At 41.1% G+C, this 23206-nt stretch overlaps 1 protein-coding gene and 1 long non-coding RNA gene across 4 annotated transcripts; both read right to left on the bottom strand.

Moving 5' to 3' along the window:
- Positions 1-151: 151 nt before the first annotated feature.
- On the bottom strand, positions 152-3438 carry LOC121698536. Its single transcript, XR_006026791.1, has 3 exons — positions 3386-3438; positions 543-698; positions 152-273 (listed from the first exon to the last, which is right to left on the bottom strand). It is a non-coding gene; the product is annotated as an uncharacterized LOC121698536 (long non-coding RNA).
- Positions 3439-9387: 5949 nt separating this feature from the next.
- LOC121698873 (P2Y purinoceptor 8-like) lies at positions 9388-21489 on the bottom strand. Of its 3 annotated transcripts, none has more exons than XM_042081352.1 (3): positions 21409-21489; positions 11165-11461; positions 9388-10973 (listed from the first exon to the last, which is right to left on the bottom strand). In XM_042081352.1, the coding sequence occupies exons 2-3, from the start codon at positions 11399-11401 to the stop codon at positions 10182-10184; spliced, it is 1029 nt and encodes a 342-aa protein (XP_041937286.1). In that variant the 5' UTR covers positions 11402-11461; positions 21409-21489; the 3' UTR covers positions 9388-10181. The 3 variants fall into 3 exon arrangements, with proteins under 3 accessions (XP_041937286.1, XP_041937285.1, XP_041937287.1); XM_042081351.1 differs by lacking the exon at positions 21409-21489 and adding an exon at positions 12439-12588; XM_042081353.1 differs by lacking the exon at positions 21409-21489 and adding an exon at positions 11620-12373.
- Between the last annotated feature and the right edge of the window lie 1717 nt (positions 21490-23206).

Raw genomic sequence — 23206 nt, 5'->3', positions numbered from 1 at the left:
AATACACCTGTTGTCTGAAGTTATTCATTAGCCTTCAGGTTACTATAGACTAATGATGTCTGCCTATTGCCCATCTTTTTTTTTAAGTATATTTTGTGGCCTTTTTATGACAGTGGAGAATGACAGGAAGTGAGTGGGAGAGAGAGAGTCGCTGCCTCTGCTCTGCTCTGCATCCCCCCACTCCCATGCAATCCGGGTTCCCGGCAGTGGCTCCTGATCAAATATCCTGCTCCGCCTTGCTCCTTGGTCATGCTTTTTGCTTCACGTAATTTACTGAGGGAGAGAGTCCAGAGTTGTATGAGAAACCCAAAGTATGCACATGTCTCCTTATAGGCCCCATGTCTTTGTTGCAAAGCACTAATTATGACATATGTCTATCATGACATAGCATTGCATTGATGCTGCCCATTATATAAATGACCATTATTCAGGAAATCTAAGATATAAGGCAGCAAAATTAGTGTTTTAGGTTTCGAACCGCACTTGCTGCCTCGCTCCCCAGTTAGATATCTAAAAGGCAGCAGAACAGACCCATAGAATACCTCGAAATTTGTCTTCGCCGGTACATATGGTCTGGTTCATTGGAGTCATCTGCGACTTCCTCTTAACTGGTCGAGTCGTAGCAGATCTGTATTCTTGAGATATTGGCAGCCTTCGCTTTGGATTCCAAGTCTTTGAACCGTACTCTGATACAAAGTCTATAAGCAAATGGATCAGATACACATCAAGGAAAAAATTATCACGGTCACTGCAGTCAGTCATTTATAACCTGCATACTCATGAAATGGGCAGGATGTGGATTGAGATTAGTAATGTGATTAAAAGGGGGTTAGTATTAGTCGCTGACGATGCAATGTGTAAAAATGCAATGTGCTAAACAACAATGTGTTTTGAGGGTTTTTTTTCTGCATGCATATACCATACAGGAGAAAATAATTTAGGTTCTGCAGGACTTTTGTCCTGTGACCACAATTGTGAGTGATACAAGTCATCCCGCTCACAATTTGTTTGACCTACTGCCCTCTGGGAAGAGGTACAGAAGCCTGCGCTCCCGCACCACCAGACTCACCAACAGCTTCATACACCAGGCTGTTAGGATGCTGAACTCTCTCTCCCCCCTCCACCCTCAGCTACATAACATCCTGGACTTATGGACCCACAATGGCTGCCTTGCGCTACTTCACTTGCACTACTCCACTTGTACACTTGCACACTTTGCAACTTGTTCTTGTTGTCCTGTTGTCCTGAAAACACAACACACTTCTGCTGCTCTTACATAACTTGCACCACTATGCCACTTGCTTACTTAGGTCAAACAAAACTACCTCAGCCATTTATTGGCCTGACTTTGCACTATTATATTGACTGTCTATGCACAATTGCACAATTTCAACCCAATTTTGCTGCTCTTATTTCTTCATTGTATGTGCCTTCTTATTATGACCGCCGCGCAGCGAATTTTTTCCTTTTTTTTTCTTTTTCGCATGCCCAAATTTCCATCAAGGATTCCCGGGACACTGAAAGACCGGGGTACACGAAACTTGGTGGGCATGTAACCCCACATGGATAGCATGGAACCATCGTTTTTCGTTTTGATCTGTAGCCCCCCTGCTGGACTGGACCCCCCGAAAGGAGGGTAGGGCAGACACAGTTTTCTGTGAATATCTCGAAAACCGTAGGGTTTAGGAGGACCATTTTTTTTGTATGTTGATCTCAAGGGGCCATGTCAACCCATTCCATAACCACTCATTTCATGTATAGCGCCACCTAGTTAAATACAAAAAAGTAAAAATGAGGTGTTGTAATCGAAGGTATCTGTGACCTAACATAGTCAAAACTGCATGAAATTGGAAGTGTAGGATCATTATGACACCCTCTGTATGCACGCCAAGTTTTGTGGAATTCCATTCATGGGGGGCCACACAATAAACTAGACTGCATTTCCGGCGGGAACTGCGAAAGTGTGCTTGCCCTGGTCCGGTCAGCAACGTGAGCAGACAGTGGCATACGCTATGCTGAACCTGGCTTGATCCAGGCATTGTAACGGTGCCTTTCAGTGTTGGAGCAGTGGCAATATCCCAAAAGCTCTGGGAGAGGGCTATTCAACTATTGGCTTGCGGGTTGAATGTGATTCGTTGGATTTTACCTTTGGCCTGCCTTCGAATTTAGCTTCTATGACTGAGATCAAATCAATAAAATAAAATGACAGCAGTGATTGGCTGCAAAAAATAAATAATGTCACGCGTCTTGTGCCTCTCAAACTGGGCTATCAGGTAACCTACAGAGGAATTGAAATGATGAAATATGACCAAGGCATTAAAAAGCTGCTTGTTTGTCAGGATACTTTTTCACTGATTTATTAAAAAAAAAATATGAGCTATGAGTGTGAATGTTATATATTCCATCCCACAAATTATGTTTTACTGGTTTATTTGACAAATAATCTATATGGATTTGCTCTATAAAGACCTTATGTCTGTTTGGGATTGTTTTGTGAGCCTGGGGTTGTTTTGAGAGCCTATTGATGTAGCCTATCTCAGAATAAAGGAATACTTCATATTACTCTAAACCACCGTCTGTAAATCAACTGTATACATTGCACTATATTTCTTGACCTGTCTCTGTATGTTTCATCACCTTTCTATACTTTGCCTCACATTGCAACACAGCTCAGATCTTTGGTTGCTATGAAGGCCAGTCGTTCTAAATGGATGGTTGCTATGGCCAAAGGCCAGTTCTATCTCTGCCGTTGTCAAGCGGGCATATCGTAGAATTCTGATTAACCTTATCTTATTTAAAACATCTCTATTTTACTTAGCCCACTTCCATACAGTGGGTCCCATTAAGAAGTGGCCACTTCCTGCACGCTTACCTTGATTCACACAGCAGCATTATTAAATTAATCTGTCACCATACGCCTATGCCAACGTTTGCAAAGAAAACATTTTAATTTGATTCACATGAAACGTTACATTTCATGTACATGTTGACAATGAGTAGGCTAGTTTTGGTTGTTGGTGGTGTTATTGCATCCCTTAGTTATGCCTACAATGCAAGTTCCCTTAAGCTGTCACAAACGTAGGTGCTACTGTACTTTTAGGGCTAAAGTGCTTCGTGAATTACTGTTAGTAAAAAAAATAGCAGTCCTAAAGTTACACGTGACGAAGTTACGAGTGCAAGCATCTCATATCAAATGACCATGGCATTACGCTAAACAACATAAATCCCAAATAGCAACATACATCTCCTCCCTATAGCTAGCCACACAAGAAATGAATGATACTAAATCTCTGCTTAGCATGCTAATAACAGAAGGGGCACATTTATGTTGACCACTACAACATGACTCATTATGTCTGTAACGTTAACTGTATAAAACACTTACTTTCATAAAGGACGCACACCATCCAGCACATGGAAACCGATATTTTAGGTTCTTGGCCACAAACTCAAAACGTGTCTCCCTGAAGCTCTGTTCTAGAATCTTTGCTCTGAAGGCTGTGTTGCTAGGCGACATCAAATAAACGAAATGATAGTCTTTCAGTATTAAATGTGTACGTGTGATTCCGAATGGATGTGTGTGGTTTGCAAGAATAAACAAGAAATAACATTTCCAATAATTTCCCATGATAAATTACATAATATTTGCACCTTCATTACTTGTGAATCTCACACCGTATTTCAAGTCGGCTACACTAGTGAAATGTAATACAACGTTGCCACCTAGCGTTCTGATAGGTAGGCTATTTAACATTAACGTGACATTGCTCGTTTATTCTTTCGTCAACTCCATGCTTTTAGGAAAACAATCTTTTTATCATAGTTCCCTCTTCAATGAGCGATTACCAGCTCGTTTTTGTAACAGAGATAGCTGTTTATTGTCCCTAGGTTTACAGAAACACCTATTCATATTAATACGTAGCCTATGGAGTGCTGCCGACCACTGTTCATTACATGGCCCAGAATGCCTTGCATGTCTTTACAACAAAACAACACAGTAAAACCTAAATGCCCGTAAACATATGCATTTGCATACTTGTAACATTTTTAATAATACTCTCCCATCATGATATGTAACAATAATGAAAAATTTAATTTGAATACCATCAATGTGAAAACAACTCTATTATGTAAGCTATATATAGCTACTGTTGTCCTTGCTTTTTCAGTTCATACTATCCCATGGCAGAGCAAGGATTTCATGATTGGGCAAGGTTGCCTGGAAACATTGTGTCTGCTCTGAGACATCGTGCATACATGGAAGGCATTGTGATAGAAGGTGAATGGTGTGAGTTACCAAATACCCGTCGGTCGTTTGCCAAATGATGGAAACTTTTGGAATATTTCTTTTTTTTTTTTTTGCCTATGCACCCTCACACTGGAGTCCCCAGTTCATATACAACATTTGGTATCGATATGTGACAGTGTTCCTGAGATATGGACGACTTCCTGTTTCGGAGCTTCGCCGCCGATTTCGTTTGGCTGTGACGGGCAAACGCTTTCGAAAATCAAAAATCCTTCCGCTAACATTAATTGTGTTAATTAAGTGTGCTTGCAAAGCAGCACACTTATTGTTCTTCTTAAGTTTTATTATTATTTTTCCCGTCTCCCTAATTTTTTGTCAGCCCTAGCGCCTAGGCCCTTTGAGACAGAGACACCGTTCCAACTTTAAAACGTCCGGTCAGTACCGGTGTAAGTTGGTCGCGAAGATGACGTCAGGTGGGCGTGCCGTTCGTCCGCCATATTGGATTGAACAGAAAGCGAAACTAAATTTTCACAGGTCACAAATTTGGTCCGAACGCCACGAAACTTGACGTACATTATCCTTGGACCAAGCCTCACAAATGTTAGCGGAAGGATTTTTGATTTTCGAAAGCGTTTGCCCGTCACAGCCAAACGAAATCGGCGGCGAAGCTCCGAAACAGGAAGTCGTCCATATCTCAGGAACACTGTCACATATCGATACCAAATGTTGTATATGAACTGGGGACTCCAGTGTGAGGGTGCATAGGCAAAAAAAAAAAAAAGAAATATTCCAAAAGTTTCCATCATTTGGCAAACGACCGACGGGTATTTGGTAACTCACACCATTCACCTTCTATCACAATGCCTTCCATGTATGCACGATGTCTCAGAGCAGACACAATGTTTCCAGGCAACCTTGCCCAATCATGAAATCCTTGCTCTGCCATGGGATAGTATGAACTGAAAAAGCAAGGACAACAGTAGCTATATATAGCTTACATAATAGAGTTGTTTTCACATTGATGGTATTCAAATTAAATTTTTCATTATTGTTACATATCATGATGGGAGAGTATTATTAAAAATGTTACAAGTATGCAAATGCATATGTTTACGGGCATTTAGGTTTTACTGTGTTGTTTTGTTGTAAAGACATGCAAGGCATTCTGGGCCATGTAATGAACAGTGGTCGGCAGCACTCCATAGGCTACGTATTAATATGAATAGGTGTTTCTGTAAACCTAGGGACAATAAACAGCTATCTCTGTTACAAAAACGAGCTGGTAATCGCTCATTGAAGAGGGAACTATGATAAAAAGATTGTTTTCCTAAAAGCATGGAGTTGACGAAAGAATAAACGAGCAATGTCACGTTAATGTTAAATAGCCTACCTATCAGAACGCTAGGTGGCAACGTTGTATTACATTTCACTAGTGTAGCCGACTTGAAATACGGTGTGAGATTCACAAGTAATGAAGGTGCAAATATTATGTAATTTATCATGGGAAATTATTGGAAATGTTATTTCTTGTTTATTCTTGCAAACCACACACATCCATTCGGAATCACACGTACACATTTAATACTGAAAGACTATCATTTCGTTTATTTGATGTCGCCTAGCAACACAGCCTTCAGAGCAAAGATTCTAGAACAGAGCTTCAGGGAGACACGTTTTGAGTTTGTGGCCAAGAACCTAAAATATCGGTTTCCATGTGCTGGATGGCGTGCGTCCTTTATGAAAGTAAGTGTTTTATACAGTTAACGTTACAGACATAATGAGTCATGTTGTAGTGGTCAACATAAATGTGCCCCTTCTGTTATTAGCATGCTAAGCAGAGATTTAGTATCATTCATTTCTTGTGTGGCTAGCTATAGGGAGGAGATGTATGTTGCTATTTGGGATTTATGTTGTTTAGCGTAATGCCATGGTCATTTGATATGAGATGCTTGCACTCGTAACTTCGTCACGTGTAACTTTAGGACTGCTATTTTTTTTACTAACAGTAATTCACGAAGCACTTTAGCCCTAAAAGTACAGTAGCACCTACGTTTGTGACAGCTTAAGGGAACTTGCATTGTAGGCATAACTAAGGGATGCAATAACACCACCAACAACCAAAACTAGCCTACTCATTGTCAACATGTACATGAAATGTAACGTTTCATGTGAATCAAATTAAAATGTTTTCTTTGCAAACGTTGGCATAGGCGTATGGTGACAGATTAATTTAATAATGCTGCTGTGTGAATCAAGGTAAGCGTGCAGGAAGTGGCCACTTCTTAATGGGACCCACTGTATGGAAGTGGGCTAAGTAAAATAGAGATGTTTTAAATAAGATAAGGTTAATCAGAATTCTACGATATGCCCGCTTGACAACGGCAGAGATAGAACTGGCCTTTGGCCATAGCAACCATCCATTTAGAACGACTGGCCTTCATAGCAACCAAAGATCTGAGCTGTGTTGCAATGTGAGGCAAAGTATAGAAAGGTGATGAAACATACAGAGACAGGTCAAGAAATATAGTGCAATGTATACAGTTGATTTACAGACGGTGGTTTAGAGTAATATGAAGTATTCCTTTATTCTGAGATAGGCTACATCAATAGGCTCTCAAAACAACCCCAGGCTCACAAAACAATCCCAAACAGACATAAGGTCTTTATAGAGCAAATCCATATAGATTATTTGTCAAATAAACCAGTAAAACATAATTTGTGGGATGGAATATATAACATTCACACTCATAGCTCATATTTTTTTTTAAAATAAATCAGTGAAAAAGTATCCTGACAAACAAGCAGCTTTTTAATGCCTTGGTCATATTTCATAATTTCAATTCCTCTGTAGGTTACCTGATAGCCCAGTTTGAGAGGCGCAAGACGCGTGACATTATTTATTTTTTGCAGCCAATCACTGCTGTCATTTTATTTTATTGATTTGATCTCAGTCATAGAAGCTAAATTCGAAGGCAGGCCAAAGGTAAAATCCAACGAATCGCATTCAACCCGCAAGGCAATAGTTGAATAGAGCTTTTGAGGTATTGCCACTGCTCCAACACTGAAAGGCACTGTTAGAATGCTTGGATCAAGCCAGGTTCAGCATAGCGTATGTCACTGTCTGCTCACGTTGGTGACCGGACCAGGGCAAGCACACTTTCGCAGTTCCCGCCGGAAATGCAGTCTAGTTAATTTATGTTACTATACACCAACTGGCCTGTAGGTGGCCGGAGACAGTTTTCTGTGAATATCTCGAGAACCGTAGGGCCATCTTTTTTATGTATGTTGGTCTTAAGGGGGCATGTCAACCCATCCCATTACCACTTATTTCATGTATAGCGCCACCTAGTTAAAAATTAAAAAGCAAAAAATTAGGTGTTTTCATCACAATATCTCTGGCTGACAAGGTCAAAACTGCACGAAATTAAAAGTGTAGGATCATTATGACACCCTCCGAATGCATGTTCATGGGGGGCCTTACAATAAAATAATTTATGTGTACATTTAGTGACGTACACCAACAAGGATTCCCAGGACACTGAAAGACCGGGGTACACAAAACTTGGTGGGCATGTACCCCCACATGGATAGCATGGAACCGTCATTTTTCGTTTTGATCTGTAGCCCCCCCGCTGGACTGGACCCCCCGAAAGGAGGGTAGGGCAGACACAGTTCTCTGTGAATATCTTGAGAACTGTAGGGCCTAGGATGACCATTTTTTTCCGTATGTTTGCCTCCAGGGGTCATGTTAACCCATTTCATGTGCACACATGTGCACAAACAGATACACACACACACATACATTCACAGTAATCATACGTATGACACATACTCACACAGTAGACATATGTACGCTTGCATGCACAGGCACATACGCAGGCACACACACAAGCACGCACGCACACACACACACACACACACACACTCTGCGGTACATCTAGTTTACTTTTTTATTGTTTACTTGAATGTTATGTTTGTCTGTGGACTTAAATTGGTAGAATATGTCTTGTCTCCACTGTGGGATAGTGAGAAACGTAATTTCGATCTCTTTGTATGTCTTGGCATGTAAAGAAATTGACAATAAAGCAGACTTTGACTTTGACTTGAATGCAATATAAAACGGAGCACATTACAGTGATGACTAAGTATAACACAGGTGCTTTGTGTGTTTCCCAAACTGAGCTCTCTGTATCATGGACTGCAACTGTACCCTGTTTCCATCCATCTATCCATCCACTCAGACAGGCAGGCAGACAGGCAGGAAGACAAGCAGACAGACAGACAGACAAAAGCCGACAGACAGATAGACAGTGTTTGGACCCCCTCTGTCCCCTTAAGTCTAGTGGCCGTGCATAGGCTGTAGCCAATGGCAGGGAGGATAACTGATCATTAGATGGATACTTTATCCCCAAGGGGAAATTCAAGGTCCCAACTTAAGACGGCACACACAAAATACACTACAACCTACACAGAATGATAAAATAACAAATCCACATGACTCATATCATGTGGACAGTAAAAGATATTAAATCAAAGATTCACATGAATAAGGGATATATAAGCACGAGTCGCTTGTAGTGGCATGGCAGGGACTAACCTTGATTCATTATGCAGTGTTAAGCTGCTCTATGAAGTTTGTGTCATGGTGGTAGTGCAAATAAGTCCAACAGTCCAACAGTGCAACAGTGCAGGGATAAAGTCTAGAGACCAGCATTAAATATGGACAATATAAGAGAAAAATGTAAACATAATATAAGTAATATAAGAACATTAGCCACATGCTTGATGTGGCTATGGGTTTTACGAACACTTGCAGACCTCTCCCCCTCAGCACTGCTCCCACATTGTGTGTGTGTGTGGGGGGGGGGGGGGGGGGGCAAGTTTTTGCGTCTGTTTTGCACAGTGATCCATCCAGACATCTGGAGATATGTGTTTAAAAACACAGACACCCGCCTCATTTGACTACAGGGTAACACCCTTCACTTCAAGCAGTTCTTAGTTTAAACAAAAAAAAAACACACAGTTGAGGTAAGTGTAAAACAGTAATAAGCTTGAATGCCCTAGTATCGCTCACAATGACATGATTTGTAAAATAGTTCACAATCACTTAAGCATAATCATGAAATTATCATCAAAACAGGTTGCTTTACATTGACACTTTATTCAGCGTGACAAATAGTTCCAAATGCCAAACTATACTTTTAAGCAGTGGTAATGATACTCAAATATACACTCTTAAAACGAATGTGTTCCCTATCTGGATGCAAGTTGTGTTGTTTTTAACACATTTGTTTTAAGAGTGTAAAGAGAGATTAGAGCAGTAGTTTAGCAACATGAATACAAAACAAACCTTCATAATGTAAGAACTGACCTCTCTGGACTGCTCATGCACAATTTGACACCTCTAACCACCCTGCTGCTTAACGCCCTTCCCTATCACATACACACACACACACACATGCACACACACACACACACACACATACACACACACACACACATGCACACACACACACACACACACACATGCACACACACACACACACACACACACACACACACACACACACACACCACACAGAATCCCCCAGACTGACAATTTTACACTGCTTTGGCAAAAAAACATTTAAAAAACAGTTAAAACAACAATGTTATCGCAACTTAATTGTATCAGGTGTCTGCTCATCAACAGGTAATTCCTGACCTATCCAAGTTCTTTCCCATTCCTTGGGGATCCCATTCCTTTTTTTCAAACAGAGCTCATCATCAGGTAAGTCCAGATCTATTCTATTTGAGTACTTGTTCATTTACAGGTAAGTCCAGATTTATCAGGGTTCTTTTCCCAGCTCCCCAGTTAAACAGAGACATTTTTTTGCTGTTGTTATTTCTTTGTTATTTATTTGAGTGTTCTGGCCCTGGGTGTGAGAGTAAGGAATCACTGCTTGTTGCTGTTGTACAGTGAGGCCTTGGCGTAGCTGAAGACATCTGAGGGAGTGGACAGTTCGTCCGAGTCGCACTGGCCACAGCACTGGCATGGACGCAGAGCCTTCCGGAAGGTGTTGCGGAACTCGCGCGAAGCGAGGAAGTAAACAAAGGGGTCCACGCAGCAGTTGAGGCTGTTGATGCCATGAGTGAGCTTGTAGTAGGGATAGAGACTGTGCTCTTGCGAACGGAATAACAAGTGCAGGATCTGGAGAAGTATGTTGGGCAGGTAAAACAGGACAAAGCTCACTGCAGCTATGGAGCACATGACCCACGCGTAACGACGCGAGTAGTCCTCGACGTCCGTTTGCGGTGAGTTGTGAAGCCCTCGCGTCACAGCCACGTAGCATGCCACGAGGATGACCAGCGGCAAGGCATAGAAGAGAAGGAAGACCGCGCCGAAATATGTGTACGTGAGTGGTTTGGTGCCGAAGGTTCCGCGTGGGATCACATCGAAGCAGGTGGTCAGGTTGAGCTGCTCCACACGGAGTGTCAGGTCGTGGCGCATCATGGGCGTCTGCACGACCAGCACAAGGCCCCAGATCAGCAGGCACACCAGGCCGGCGCGCAACGGCGTGCACCAGTGCTTGCTCTTTATAGGGTGTACCACGCCCAGGTAGCGCTCCACAGCGATAGCGCAGGTGATGAGGACAGAGCATTGCATGCTGCAGTGGAACGCCACTGTGGTGAAGCCGCACGCCTCTGCACCAAAGTTCCAGTCATTGCCCGAGAAATGGTAGAACACCTGGAAAATAATTTTTAAAAAGATTTTTTCAAAAATGTTATTCTAATGGCTAATAAAAGGGACCCTTAAAACTGGGTGCCCTTAGAAATTGATATCATTACAAAAGAAAAGTCGACACACAATGTTTCATGATATTTTTGTGTATTTCGATCCAAGGAGTGTGTTGGAGTGGCAAGGCAAGGCTTCAGTACCTGGAGTGGCAGAGATATGCTGTACAGGAGGTCGGCCATCGAGAGATTGATGGCAAAGATGATGGTGGAGGTTTTCCGCTTGGTGTAAAAGCAGAGGAGGATGAAGCAGACTAAATTACATGGGGTGCTGACCAGGATCACGAGCAGGTAGATCACTGGGAGAACCACAGTGGTGAGCGGACTGCCCAGATCCTGCAGAGTGTTGTTGTCCACATTATGGGCCACCGAGAGGTTCATCCTGATAAGTTGTACTGGGACCAAATTTTGAGTAATGGTGGTAGAAACTGCAGATCAATTCTGATTGAGAAAAATGGAAAAATGACAGAACACAAAATAATCAGATACTGTTTGAACAGATCATCCAGAAGTTATTTTGCTCCTACTAATGTTGACACCTTCAACTTGAACTTGAATTTGTGACTGTACACTTGATCAGCATAACAACCACCTCTCACCCTGGTTGAAGTTGTAAGAAATCTTGTGTGAGCATGTTTGCCTCTTTGGCCTAGTTGTGCTGCTTGTCAGTATAATACAAGAAACATTTGCTGTTATCTCTTTTGGAGTTCCTCTTGTGGATTTCCCACCATTCCTAACGATAGTCTCAAAAACAGATTTCAGTTGGGGGTTGAAGGGGGTTTCCAAGCACTTTCGAATGCGCAGGTTGAGATCTGACACAACTGTGTGCTTTTCCTGTGCTCCATGGCTCAAAGGACATTGTGGGTATTTTGAGGAAATGTATCAGACACTCCCCTCAGCCAATGCACCAATCAAAATGTCAGCCATATGTTGGTATGTTCACCAGCATTAGCATAGTACTCTCAAGGGAAATTCACGTGTCATTTCACAACACACAAGTCATTTGTGGAAATGCAACGACAGAATTTGAAATAAGCATGCTGAGTTATGAAAGTTAGAACATGGCAAGAGAGAAGGAACTGCTTCTTAAACAAATCTAAAATATTTTTTAGATAGTGACAAAATCACTGAATTTATTTTTATGATACAATAAAAGACAACCAACTACAACAAAAACAATATCTACCCCCAAGCCATATGAAATAAAATATTTGTACCTCAGATTTTGTGATTCAGATACTGAACCATAACAATGTGAACATGTATAGTAAAACAACATAGACGCAATACACGGTATAGTTTGTGGTGATTCGAGAGGAACTGTATTGCTTAGATTGCTTAGCTGTTAAAACACAACATGCTGTCAACCATACACATTTTTTTTAAAAAAAGAATGATGAAAAAAAATGAGTTCTTACCATTTCATGATCACAAAGTAAAAAATACTTTCCACTTGAAAAAAATTAACTAACCTATCACATTAACACCTCTTTTTCAAAGGCATTCTTCAAAGACAGGAAGCAAATCTACCACGTTTCGATCCAACTTCACAATGCTACCCCAGCATAGAATGGCAGGGACGCTGCATAATGCAACCACACCCCCTTGCCAGTTTCTATAGTGATGTGGAAAATAAGTCATCACTTACACATTGCTGTATTATAGTGACAAAAGGGACAGAACCTTAATAATACATCAACACAAGTACAGGGATTGTGATACAAGAATTAATTTTAGTGACCACACATGCCATACAAAACACCTTAGGATGCATAAAACCCTCTTGCATGTGAATAGCATTGTGGGAACCTTGTCAGCAAGATCTCATTACATTAGGCTATTGATTGAATTGACATTGTTGTTAAAATCTCCTATTCTCCTTATTATAGTCTGACCAACATCTTAATTTGTTCCCTGTTAAATTTAAGTATTATATTGTTTTGTATTTGTATGTTGCTTTGGACAAAAGCGTATCCATAACCATAACCATCTCATTGTTGGATAAGCAATAATACTATGTGGCAATACACAAAACAGCAGAGTGTGCCCTTCTTTTTGCACTTAAAACACTTTTGCACTTTGCACTCATGTGGGTTTGGCACCCCTTGTTATTTCCTCTCTCTCACCCTGGAACACAAGCAGACTGTTGGCTAAAAGAGGATTTTGTTGCTGAGGCAACCAGGCTCTGGAACTACACAAAAGCAAATATTCACCTGATACATATCCTAATTGTTGAGGAACCACAAGGAAGTTATTGTACAAGTCAAAGATACTAGAGCAACTGCCTTTCAAAGGGAATTCAAACATGTGTCTGGAGAACTCATAGAGTATCAGTGTTGCCTTGGAAGGTATGGTATTACTTTACTTGAAGGTATCTACATAAGAGTCATGTCATGACACATGAATCCTAACCCTAACCTCTAACCCTATAGACCTAACCCTAACCCTAAACCTAACCCTAACTTGTCATGACAAACACCGAATGACACTTCATGACTGAATGACACTTAATGACTGAAGCATTATGTTATACGTTTATGACTTGTTTATAATGTATATGACACATTCATAACAGTGTCATGCCACGCTTATGTAGATACCTTTAATAAAGTGTAACGGAAGGTATGAGCTGATTCAAACAAAGGGACACATGTAACTGTTGGATATGCCATCATTATCGTTATCATCATTATCTACGTCAGATCACAAATGACATTTTTCTCAAAAGTGCACTTGGACCTAGGTAAATCTTTGTGAACAAAGTGACAGGAAAGCACTAAGCAGTTCACAATGCACTCTCTGAATGCACTCTCTGTTATGACACCTTTTGTTTTGTCATTTTGGTTTCATTTAGTTGTGGTTATGTACGCGCAGCATATGAAAGTGAGCGAGAGGTGAGAGAACGTTTGACGCACATCCTAAATGGGCGGACACAAATGTTCTATTGACACAGAGGGTCGCTGTCATGACACATGTCACTCTCATAAGGAAACTATGAGGTGCCTTCTCCAACACCTTCTCATTAGACCCCCTAAAGTTTTTTTAGTGGCACATAAACTCTTAATAGGGCGAACTCTATTCTGCTGCACTCTGAGCAGGTCTTATTGCTTGGAAAACAGTTTGGTGTTCGTTTAAAAACATTGCCCCCCCCCCCCCCCCCCCGAAATCTAAATGGAAAAGAGCTGTTATGCTACAGGAATTCTAAGATTTCTTTCTACAGACTGCTGTAGGTGCATTCCCATTGTATCAGAGTTATGTTACTTTGTTGCAAAAGACACATACTTAGTTTGTTTATTATTATGCTTCTCAACTGTAAGGGGACCCCAAGAGCAAATCTTCTTTAGAGTTGTGGGACACTACAGGAGAGATTAAAATGAGCTGAGATACAGGTGGGTGGGGCTAGGCTAGAAATCCGGGGCTATGTTGTGGCCGCTCATCTTATCTTACACCTGCATGTCAGGTCTTCATAGTTGTTACCATATTGTTACCCGGGCTGTAGGAAGTGAAAGTGAGGGGCTGCAATCGCACACTCTAGGCTGCTGGAGGGGGTAGCAAAGAATTACGTGATATCATGTCCTTTTCACAGCTCACAGTAAACAACCCACAAGTTCCCATGGTCCCTATGTAAACCTACGCCCATTGTTTCAAACCCTAGCATCATGATGGGTGTGTTAACTTTGGTTATAGGCTGCACTAATGATTTCAATCACATTGATCAGGCATTCTAACATTACTTTCCACTTCGCCTAACCTTTACAAACTGAACTGTATAAACTGCATCTGCAGTCAGGAAACAATGTACAGTAATATACCTTTGTATGTATTTACACATTCATCCACATTTATTTGATGCTTGCATTGCTACAACAGTTTACTACTGCCGTTTTCGATTTCTAAACTAATGCCATCCCCTCTCGTTGCTGATTGGCCCACCACCCTGGTGGCTGAGAGAAACTCAAGCACATTGAGAGAAGCCAGACTAGTATCTCAGAGAGATTAAAATGAGCTGAGGTACAGGTGGGTGGGGCTAGGCTAGAAATCCGGGGCTATGTTGTGGCCGCTCATCTTATCTCACACCTGCATGTCAGGTCTTCATAGTTGTTACCATATTGTTACCCGGGCTGTAGGAAGTGAAAGTGAGGGGCTGCAATCGCACACTCTAGGCTGCTGGAGGGGGTAGCAAAGAATTAAGTGATATCATGCCCTTTTTACAGCTCACAGTAAACAACCCAGTCTCATCTGATTCTCCTAACTACTCCTACTTTGATATGAAAAATTACGGTAAAACACTTTCTATGAAGGTTGTATTTATAACGCCCTATGAATGCATTCATAATGTTTTATAAGGTGTCTATAAAGCATTATAATGCTCATTTTTACCATCTATATGTATTCACAAGTTGTCATAACCAATTTCATGATGCATTATGACAGCTAATTATGAATGATTATAATTTTAATCTGAATAATGCATTATAAATATGTCAAGATCTGCCTACTCACTTGTCAGTTGTATGATGCATCATAACTACTTTGCTTTGCTTCTACTGTAGTCCTATATATATATATATATATATATCTATAACTATAAGTATATGTAATAAAGTTATAATAATTTATACATCTCCCTATAGTACACAATTATAAACAGCTATGCAATATCATAAGTGTTATTTGTCAGCTCTAAGTAAAGTGACAAGAATATGACCCTATTATTAACAGATATAAGTTCACTGAGTAATTAAAGGGTGCACTGAACTAAGTATCGAGTCTAGCATCTTTACCCCATATGCACAATATTATAAATCACTATGTTAATGTCATAGGTGTTATTTGTCAGCTTTAGGTAAAGTAGAGCAAATGAGGTGTTGTTATAAATAGATATAAGGTTTTTATAAACAAATATGAGGCACAATGAAATGAGAGCCTGGACAGTAAAGACAAAAGGAATGACAAATGAAAACAAAGTGAACTAAATGCATTCCTTTTGTCTTTACTGTCCAGACCCTCATTTCATTGTAGAATAATATGGTCATATTCTTGTCACTTTACTTAGAGCTGACAAATAACACTTATGATATTGCATAGCTGTTTATAATTGTGTGCTATAGGGAGATGTATAAATTATTATAACTTTATTAAATATACTTATAGTTATAGATATATATAGGACTACAGTAGAAGGCAAAGCAAAGTCAGGCCCGTCGCTAGGAGGCAAGCAAACCAAGCAATTGTTTGGGGCCCCGAGCTGGCCAGGGGCCCCAAGACAATGACTGGTTAAGAATAAAATGCAACGACAAACTGTGAGCGCCCCTTTGATTGTCAATGCAGTAAAGTGCAACGACACTGTTACCGGCAATACCGGGATCCCCCTCAAGGGGGCCTCTCTCAGTAGACAGCAGCCAGCCAGCCAGGTTCGTGATCTCTGCTGCCGTGAAAATATAAAACCTTGGCAGTCATAATGAAGCGGAGTTATGCGTCTGGAAGCCAGAAAAGAATAAGGAGGAAGGAAGAGGATGACAAGAAAAAACAAGATAGTGGTAAGTGATAAATTACACTGGATAAAATAGCTCTACTTGTCTTGTACAAATGGTGTAATGTCGCAGCAGGAAGGCTAGCCTAGCAAAAAACTAAAAAAATGTTAACTACCTGCTTGACAGCCCATGCTGCTTGTAACAAACTAGAACAGTTAGCCAACTTTTTTTTCCGAACGGACTGAATATGGTTACATACTGTAATATGTTTATTAACGGGATAGGGAAGACGCAGATCTGTTCCAGAATCACTGTTTATCATATTTAATGACATAACATTGCTATAGCTTTGTAATAGGTTTTGATGAAAGTGGCATAGCTTCTCTGCTATACTAACTATTTGGCCGTGATAATCTATTTACCAAATGGGGGTTAGGAAAACCAAACGATAAATTCCGTGCATCAAAGCAGACTGGAACATTCATGTCTAGCAGTATTCATGCACGCCAGCTGTTTACTGTCTTTAAAGCACCAGGTGCGTCTGTCTAATTGTCAAACAGCAAAATGCTTAAATGCTATGTTAAGCTACAAGTAGGCCTAGGTCAATAACATTAGCTTGGGATGTTTTTACAGTAAGCATTGGTATTTGTGAAGCTGCATCCCTTCTAAATATCAAAATATGGAAATGCTAACATATCTTTTCTTCACTCCCTCAAGGTGCTTTGCTTAAATTTCTCAGCCCTCAGGCTCTTCCTAGTGAATTTCTCTCACTGAGCTGAGCTGTTAATGACCGTTTCCAATATGCTAACAGTGAAATGGTCAAACGTACTTCACAGGTAATTTCAGATTTTTTTTTTCAATTATTTTCCCAGGTACACCATCAACTTCATCCTCCATTCATGAGGAAGAAGCTGACATTGGATTTTATGTTTATGTTCAAAATGTTCAAAACTAATGCACAGTATATATATGCAACATTTGCACTGTCAACATGTTTTATTTATATAAAGTGTGGGTGAACTTAAACTGTATGGCTATGCTGTGGTTCCTGTAGGCTTTGCGTGTGGTAGTGGGGGGGGGGGGTGCTCCATGTCCATTTTGCTTGGGGCCCAAAATTCCTTGAAACGGCCCTGAGCAAAGTAGTTATGTTGCATCATAAAACTGACAAGTGAGTAGGCAGATCTTGAAATATTTATAATGCATTATTCAGATTAAAATTAGAATCATTCATAATTAGCTGTCATAATGCATCATGAAGTTGGTTATGACGACTTGTGAATACCTATAGATGGTAATAATGAGCATTACAATGCTTTATAGACACCTTATAAAACATTATGAATGCATTCATAGGGCGTTATAAATACAACCTTCATAGAAAGTGTTACCAAAATTACATAATAGATCATGTGCCAGATCATCTTGTTGCATATACACCTCTTCCTGTCAATGTTGACATACTCGCTTCCTTTCCAATTCAACAGTTTCATCAGTCTGATGTTTTACAAAGAAAGTCTCATCTACCCACTCAGTTTTATCCACCCACTCATATTTTAACCATGTTAGCACATCAACCAACTTCTTATCCTGCTTTCATTTACCCCAAATCTGTAGTCAAGCATAATAACAAGCATTTGCATTCCCTTGATGACACACACAGAGGTTGCTGGTACAGTAACACAGGTTGGTATCTCTAAAATTCCAAAAAAAATTTAACCTTGTAAATAGTCAAGTCAAGTCAAGTCGGCTTTTATTGTCAATTTCTTTACATGCACTGGTCATACAAAGAATTTAAATTTCGTTTCTTACTTTCTCATGCAGACATAGACATACTTTAAATACAGACATAGACATACTATAGACATAGCCATAGACCATAAACATTAAATTAAAGTGCAAGACTGAAATATAGAACATGTATGTATCAAAATAGAAATATAAGACATATATATAAAAAAAAAATAGAGGTAGTTGTGTTGTATATTTATATAGTCTTAACAGTTACATGAAGTTTAAACTTGTGCTTGTGTGACCTGTATATTTACATTGATATGCAGTATGCAGTAATTTCAAGTATATCGGGCTTGATGTGAAGCAGCAACACGTTAGGCTGCGCAGTAGCAGTGCAGTTCCACAGGGCGTTGTTGGGGGGGAGGGGGGGGGGGTTAGGGTAGACAGGATCCTAGGTTCCTGGGTGGGTGGGGGGGGGGCTGTCAGTGATGGGAGAGTGGGTAGAGTGTTCAGCATCCTGATTGCTTGGTGGATGAAGCTACTTGCCAGTCTGGTGGTGCGGGAGCGGAGGCTCCTGTACCGCTTTCCAGAGGGCAGGAGGCTGAACAGTTCGTGTGCAGGGTGGGTTGTATCCTTGACAATCATTAGTGCTTTGCGGGTGAGGCGGGTGGTGTAAATGTCCTGCAGGGAGGGGAGTGGTGCTCCAATGATCCTCTTAGCTGTGTTAACAGTGCGCTGGAGGGTCTTCCTGTTCTGATCTGTGCAGCTTCCGCCCCACACTGTGATGCTGCTGGAGACGATGCTCTCGATGGTCCCTCTGTAGAATGTAGTCATGACGGGGGGCGTGGCACTTGCCTTCTTCAATTTGCGCAAGAAGTAGAGGCGCTGCTGGGCTTTCTTCGCCAGTGATGCTGTGTTGGTGGTCCAGGAGAGGTCGTCGCTGATGTGCACCCCCAGAAATTTTGTGCTGCTCACTCTCTCCACAGCATCTCCGTCGATGGACAGTGGTGGCAGTTGTTTGTGGCCTCTCTGAAAGTTGACAACAATCTCCTTGGTCTTGCTGACATTTAGCAGGAGGTTGTTGTCTTTGCACCATTTAGCCAGCAGGTCTACTTCTTCTCTGTAGTGAGCCTCATCGCCCTTAGTGATGAGGCCCACCAGTGTTGTGTCGTCCGCAAACTTCACCAGATGGTTGGAGCTGTGAGTGGTTGTACAGTCATGTGTTAGCAGTGTGAAGAGCAGGGGGCTGAGCACACACCCTTGAGGGGCCCCCATGCTCAGGGTCAGAGTGCTTGAGGTGTTGTCCCCGACACGTACTGCTTGTGGTCTCTGCAACAGGAAGTCCAGCAGCCAGTTGCAGAGGGAGGTACTGAATCCTAGCTTGTCCAGTTTGCTGATGAGTTGTTGTGGTATTATGGTATTGAATGCTGAACTGAAGTCTATGAACAGCATTCTCACATATGAGTCTTTATTGTCTAAGTGGGTGAGGGCTGGATGGAGGGCAGAGCAGATTGCATCCTCCGTGGATCGTTTGGCTCGGTATGCAAACTGGAAGGGGTCCAGGGTGGGGGGTAGGGTGGCTTTGATGTGTGACATGACTAGCCGTTCGAAGCACTTCATGATTATGGGCGTGAGTGCTACAGGTCGGTAGTCATTGAAGCATGATGGTGATGATTTCTTTGACACGGGTATGATGGTGGCAGTTTTGAAAAGTGATGGGATGACTGCTTACTCCAGAGAGGTGTTGAAAATGTCTGTAAAAACATCCTTCAGCTCTTCTGCACAGTCCTTCAACACTTGTCCTGGTATGTTGTCTGGGCCTGCTGCTTTGCGTGGGTTAATGGTGGCTAGTGTCCTCTTCACGCTGGCAGAGGACAGGTACAGGGGTTGGTCGTGGGGGGGAGGTGGGGTTTTCTGTGGGTGAGTGTCATTTTGTGCTTCAAAACGGGCGAAATAGAAGCATGGGAGGTAAAAGAAAGATATTCTAATATAATTGTGTTATAGGTGAGAAGCCTGTCTCATAATCTCTTAGACTGCAAATTATACATGTGTGTATTCATTTATATGACATGTGGTTTTGCTGACAACGGTTCAAATATCACCTCTGTAGATTAAATTAGTGTTTTTCATCATGGTAGTATTACTGTGCTATCTAACACTGTCATCACATACTGTAGGTCAAATCACATGACTTACACATAACTGCATGACTTTCATTTAAATGCTGGTCAAAGTGTAAAGTCTGAAGTCTACATAAAGCTTGTTTACTAACTATGCAACATCTATGCAAATTCAATACCGTGAGAAAGATCCCAAGCACAAACAGCGGTGGGTCAGCTGAAAGCTGTCTCATGCCATGTGATGCTGTTAGTTCATGCACAATAACTTTGCTCATAGATTGACTTAGCAATTTGCCCATGCATTTAAAGTAGAGCCCCATATGTTTTATGTTACAACTGTTCACTTTCTTTAACTTTATTTATTCAGATATATTATAACTAACTTCGGTAACAGTTTACTTGAAGGTATCTACTTAAGAGTGACATGACACTGTCATAACTCTAACACTATAACTTATCATGACAAAAACCGAATGACACTTGTGTTATGTCATGAAGGTTTATGACTTGTTTATAATGTTTATGACACGTTCATGAGAGTGTCATGTCACTCTTGTGTAGATACCTTCAAGTAAAGTGTACCCTAACTTTTATCAAAGGATCAAACTGAAACCGAACACAAGCACATGGCAATGGCAAACTTCCTTTTTTAACATTATGAAGAACCTTTGATCAACATTCGCTTGTGGTTCATATCTAAAACCCAGTTGCTCTTTGACAAATCAGACTTTGCTCAAACAAATGTACTTTAGTAGATGGCAGTGAATGAAACATGCTTTCTAAATGGAAAGGTTCTAATGAAAAAGTTCTAAACTGTGGTATAAAGGACACCTGTGATTGTGATTAATCACGGGATCTGAAAATGTAAAAACAGAACTAAAAATGGTGGCTACCTCAATCATTACCTTACTATTAATTATCAGTATTTGTGGAAATGTAACCTATAACCTGCCTTTCAACAGGTGCACACACACACACACACACACACACACACACACTTACATTATAGCATGTCAATGTTGAAATCAAGATACTGTCAGTCATAAGTCAGTCATAAACTTACCACTGCCACTGTTAAGCTGTCCTCTCACTCTTCTGATCAAGACTCGACTTGACCGTTGGCTGAGTCAGTTGTGATTTCCTTCCTGCATCCCTTGTGAAACATTTTTGAGCAAGCTTTTCAGTTTTTGATGATTCTCATAGTGACAAACATTTGTGTTGCTTTGAAACACAGAGACATAAATAATTGTAATTATTTTAAGATTAGATTGTTGCACCATGCAATAATTTTTCGCGGTGTCACTTAAGAACACGTTTGAAGATAAGAAAGAAGTCAAGTAAGAAAGAGAGGAAATGTGTAGGCTTAGATTTTTATGTAGTAGGCTACAGACTAAACCACATGTTGCGTTCTCTGCTTTTTACCTCATAGGCCTAATAAAATATTGCCTTCACTTAGCAAAGGTAATGTCAAACTATTCTGGCAACGTCTCGTTTCATAACTTGATTGCATTTTTGTCCGCTTTTCATCACATTATTATGACCATTAAATGTAGGCTATTTTGCACGCTAAAATCTCATCACAGGTAGGCTAAACACAATAAAGAATGGAAACGTAAATTGGATTATGTATTCTAAGTTGTAATTCCTCTGTATGTCCTGTTGGTGACCTCAGTGAGAAGTACTGTTAAGACGCTCTTAGCCGGTAACGAGTACTCTGGAGAACTCGTAGATCTATGAGTGTTTTCACGACGCTCTTAAGCTACGATGGTTTCGGGAAACAGTCGGCAAATCTTAAGACGTTTGTAAGAGGGACTATACGACGCTCTTAGGCTTAAGATGCTTTCGAGGAATTGGGCCCTGGTCTACTGTGCATGAAATGAACCACCAAGATATCTTAAAGGATAATCAAACATAATGTAGTGTATACAGAGTATATGGAAACCTTACAGTCCAACGACTGTAATATCCTGGCCAATCAACTTATGACTGTAATTGGGGGCCAAGCAGCGAAACTGCGAAGGCACCCATTGTGTTTCTATCTTTGGGGGCCAAGCAGCGAAGCTGCGAGGACCTCATTGTGTTTCTACGTTTTCCTATTATTATTGGGGGCCAAGCAGCGAAGCTGCGAGGACCTCATTGTGTTTCTACGTTTTCCTATTATTATTATTATATGCAATGGAAGTCAATGGCAGCCCATAGAACCGTCTGGTAAAAAGTTGGGAAATTTGGCACACTAATTGGGGACGGTCCCATGTCACCAAGTTTCATGTCGGCAACTCGAACCCTCTAGCGCCACCAACAGGCCAAAGTTGGAAGTGTGTTCACTCATGTAACTTTTGACCCGTAGGTCCGATTTTCAAAAGTCAGGTATCGTTGGAATCCTTGGACCAAGCCGAGTTGGACCAATGCACCCTATGACGTCATTTTCTGCCATGATGAATTTTCTGCCATTTTGGATTTCATCAAACAACACTTAAAATGTATCAGGGGTCACATACTTTCTCTGATTCCCACCAAATTTTACACAGATCATCTTCAGACCAAGCCTCACAAAAGTTATCACTTTTCGTCTTCGGAAGTATTACCGTTCGCCCGTAACAGCCAATCAAAATTTGCGGCGAAGCCGCCAAACAGTAAGTGAGCTCATATCTCAGCAACCCTTGCGGTCATCAAATCCAAACTTGGTATATGGACTCATGACCCAATCAGGAGGACGCTCTAGAAATTTGGTGACCTTTGACCTCTAGGGGGCGCTGTAATTCACAAACATGCCTTTTGGCCTGTAGCTGCTGCTGTGCTTAGAATTAAATTGTACTAGTGGTGTCTGGTAATACTGTGAAAGGTCCTTAGGTCAACTGAGG

This window comes from Alosa sapidissima, chromosome 23 (assembly GCF_018492685.1).
Source record: "Alosa sapidissima isolate fAloSap1 chromosome 23, fAloSap1.pri, whole genome shotgun sequence".
NCBI lineage: Eukaryota > Metazoa > Chordata > Actinopteri > Clupeiformes > Clupeidae > Alosa > Alosa sapidissima.
Note: the sequence above shows the minus strand (reverse complement) of the source record. Positions and strands in the feature narration are given on the sequence as shown.

Coding starts and splice junctions, on each gene's coding strand:
- LOC121698873 (XM_042081352.1), bottom strand. CDS start 11,401: ATGAACCTCTCGGTGGCCCATAATGTGGACAACAACACTCTGCAGGAT. Junction 10,974..11,164: donor GCATATCTCTGCCACTCCAG/GTACTGAAGCCT, acceptor ATTATTTTCCAG/GTGTTCTACCATTTCTCGGG.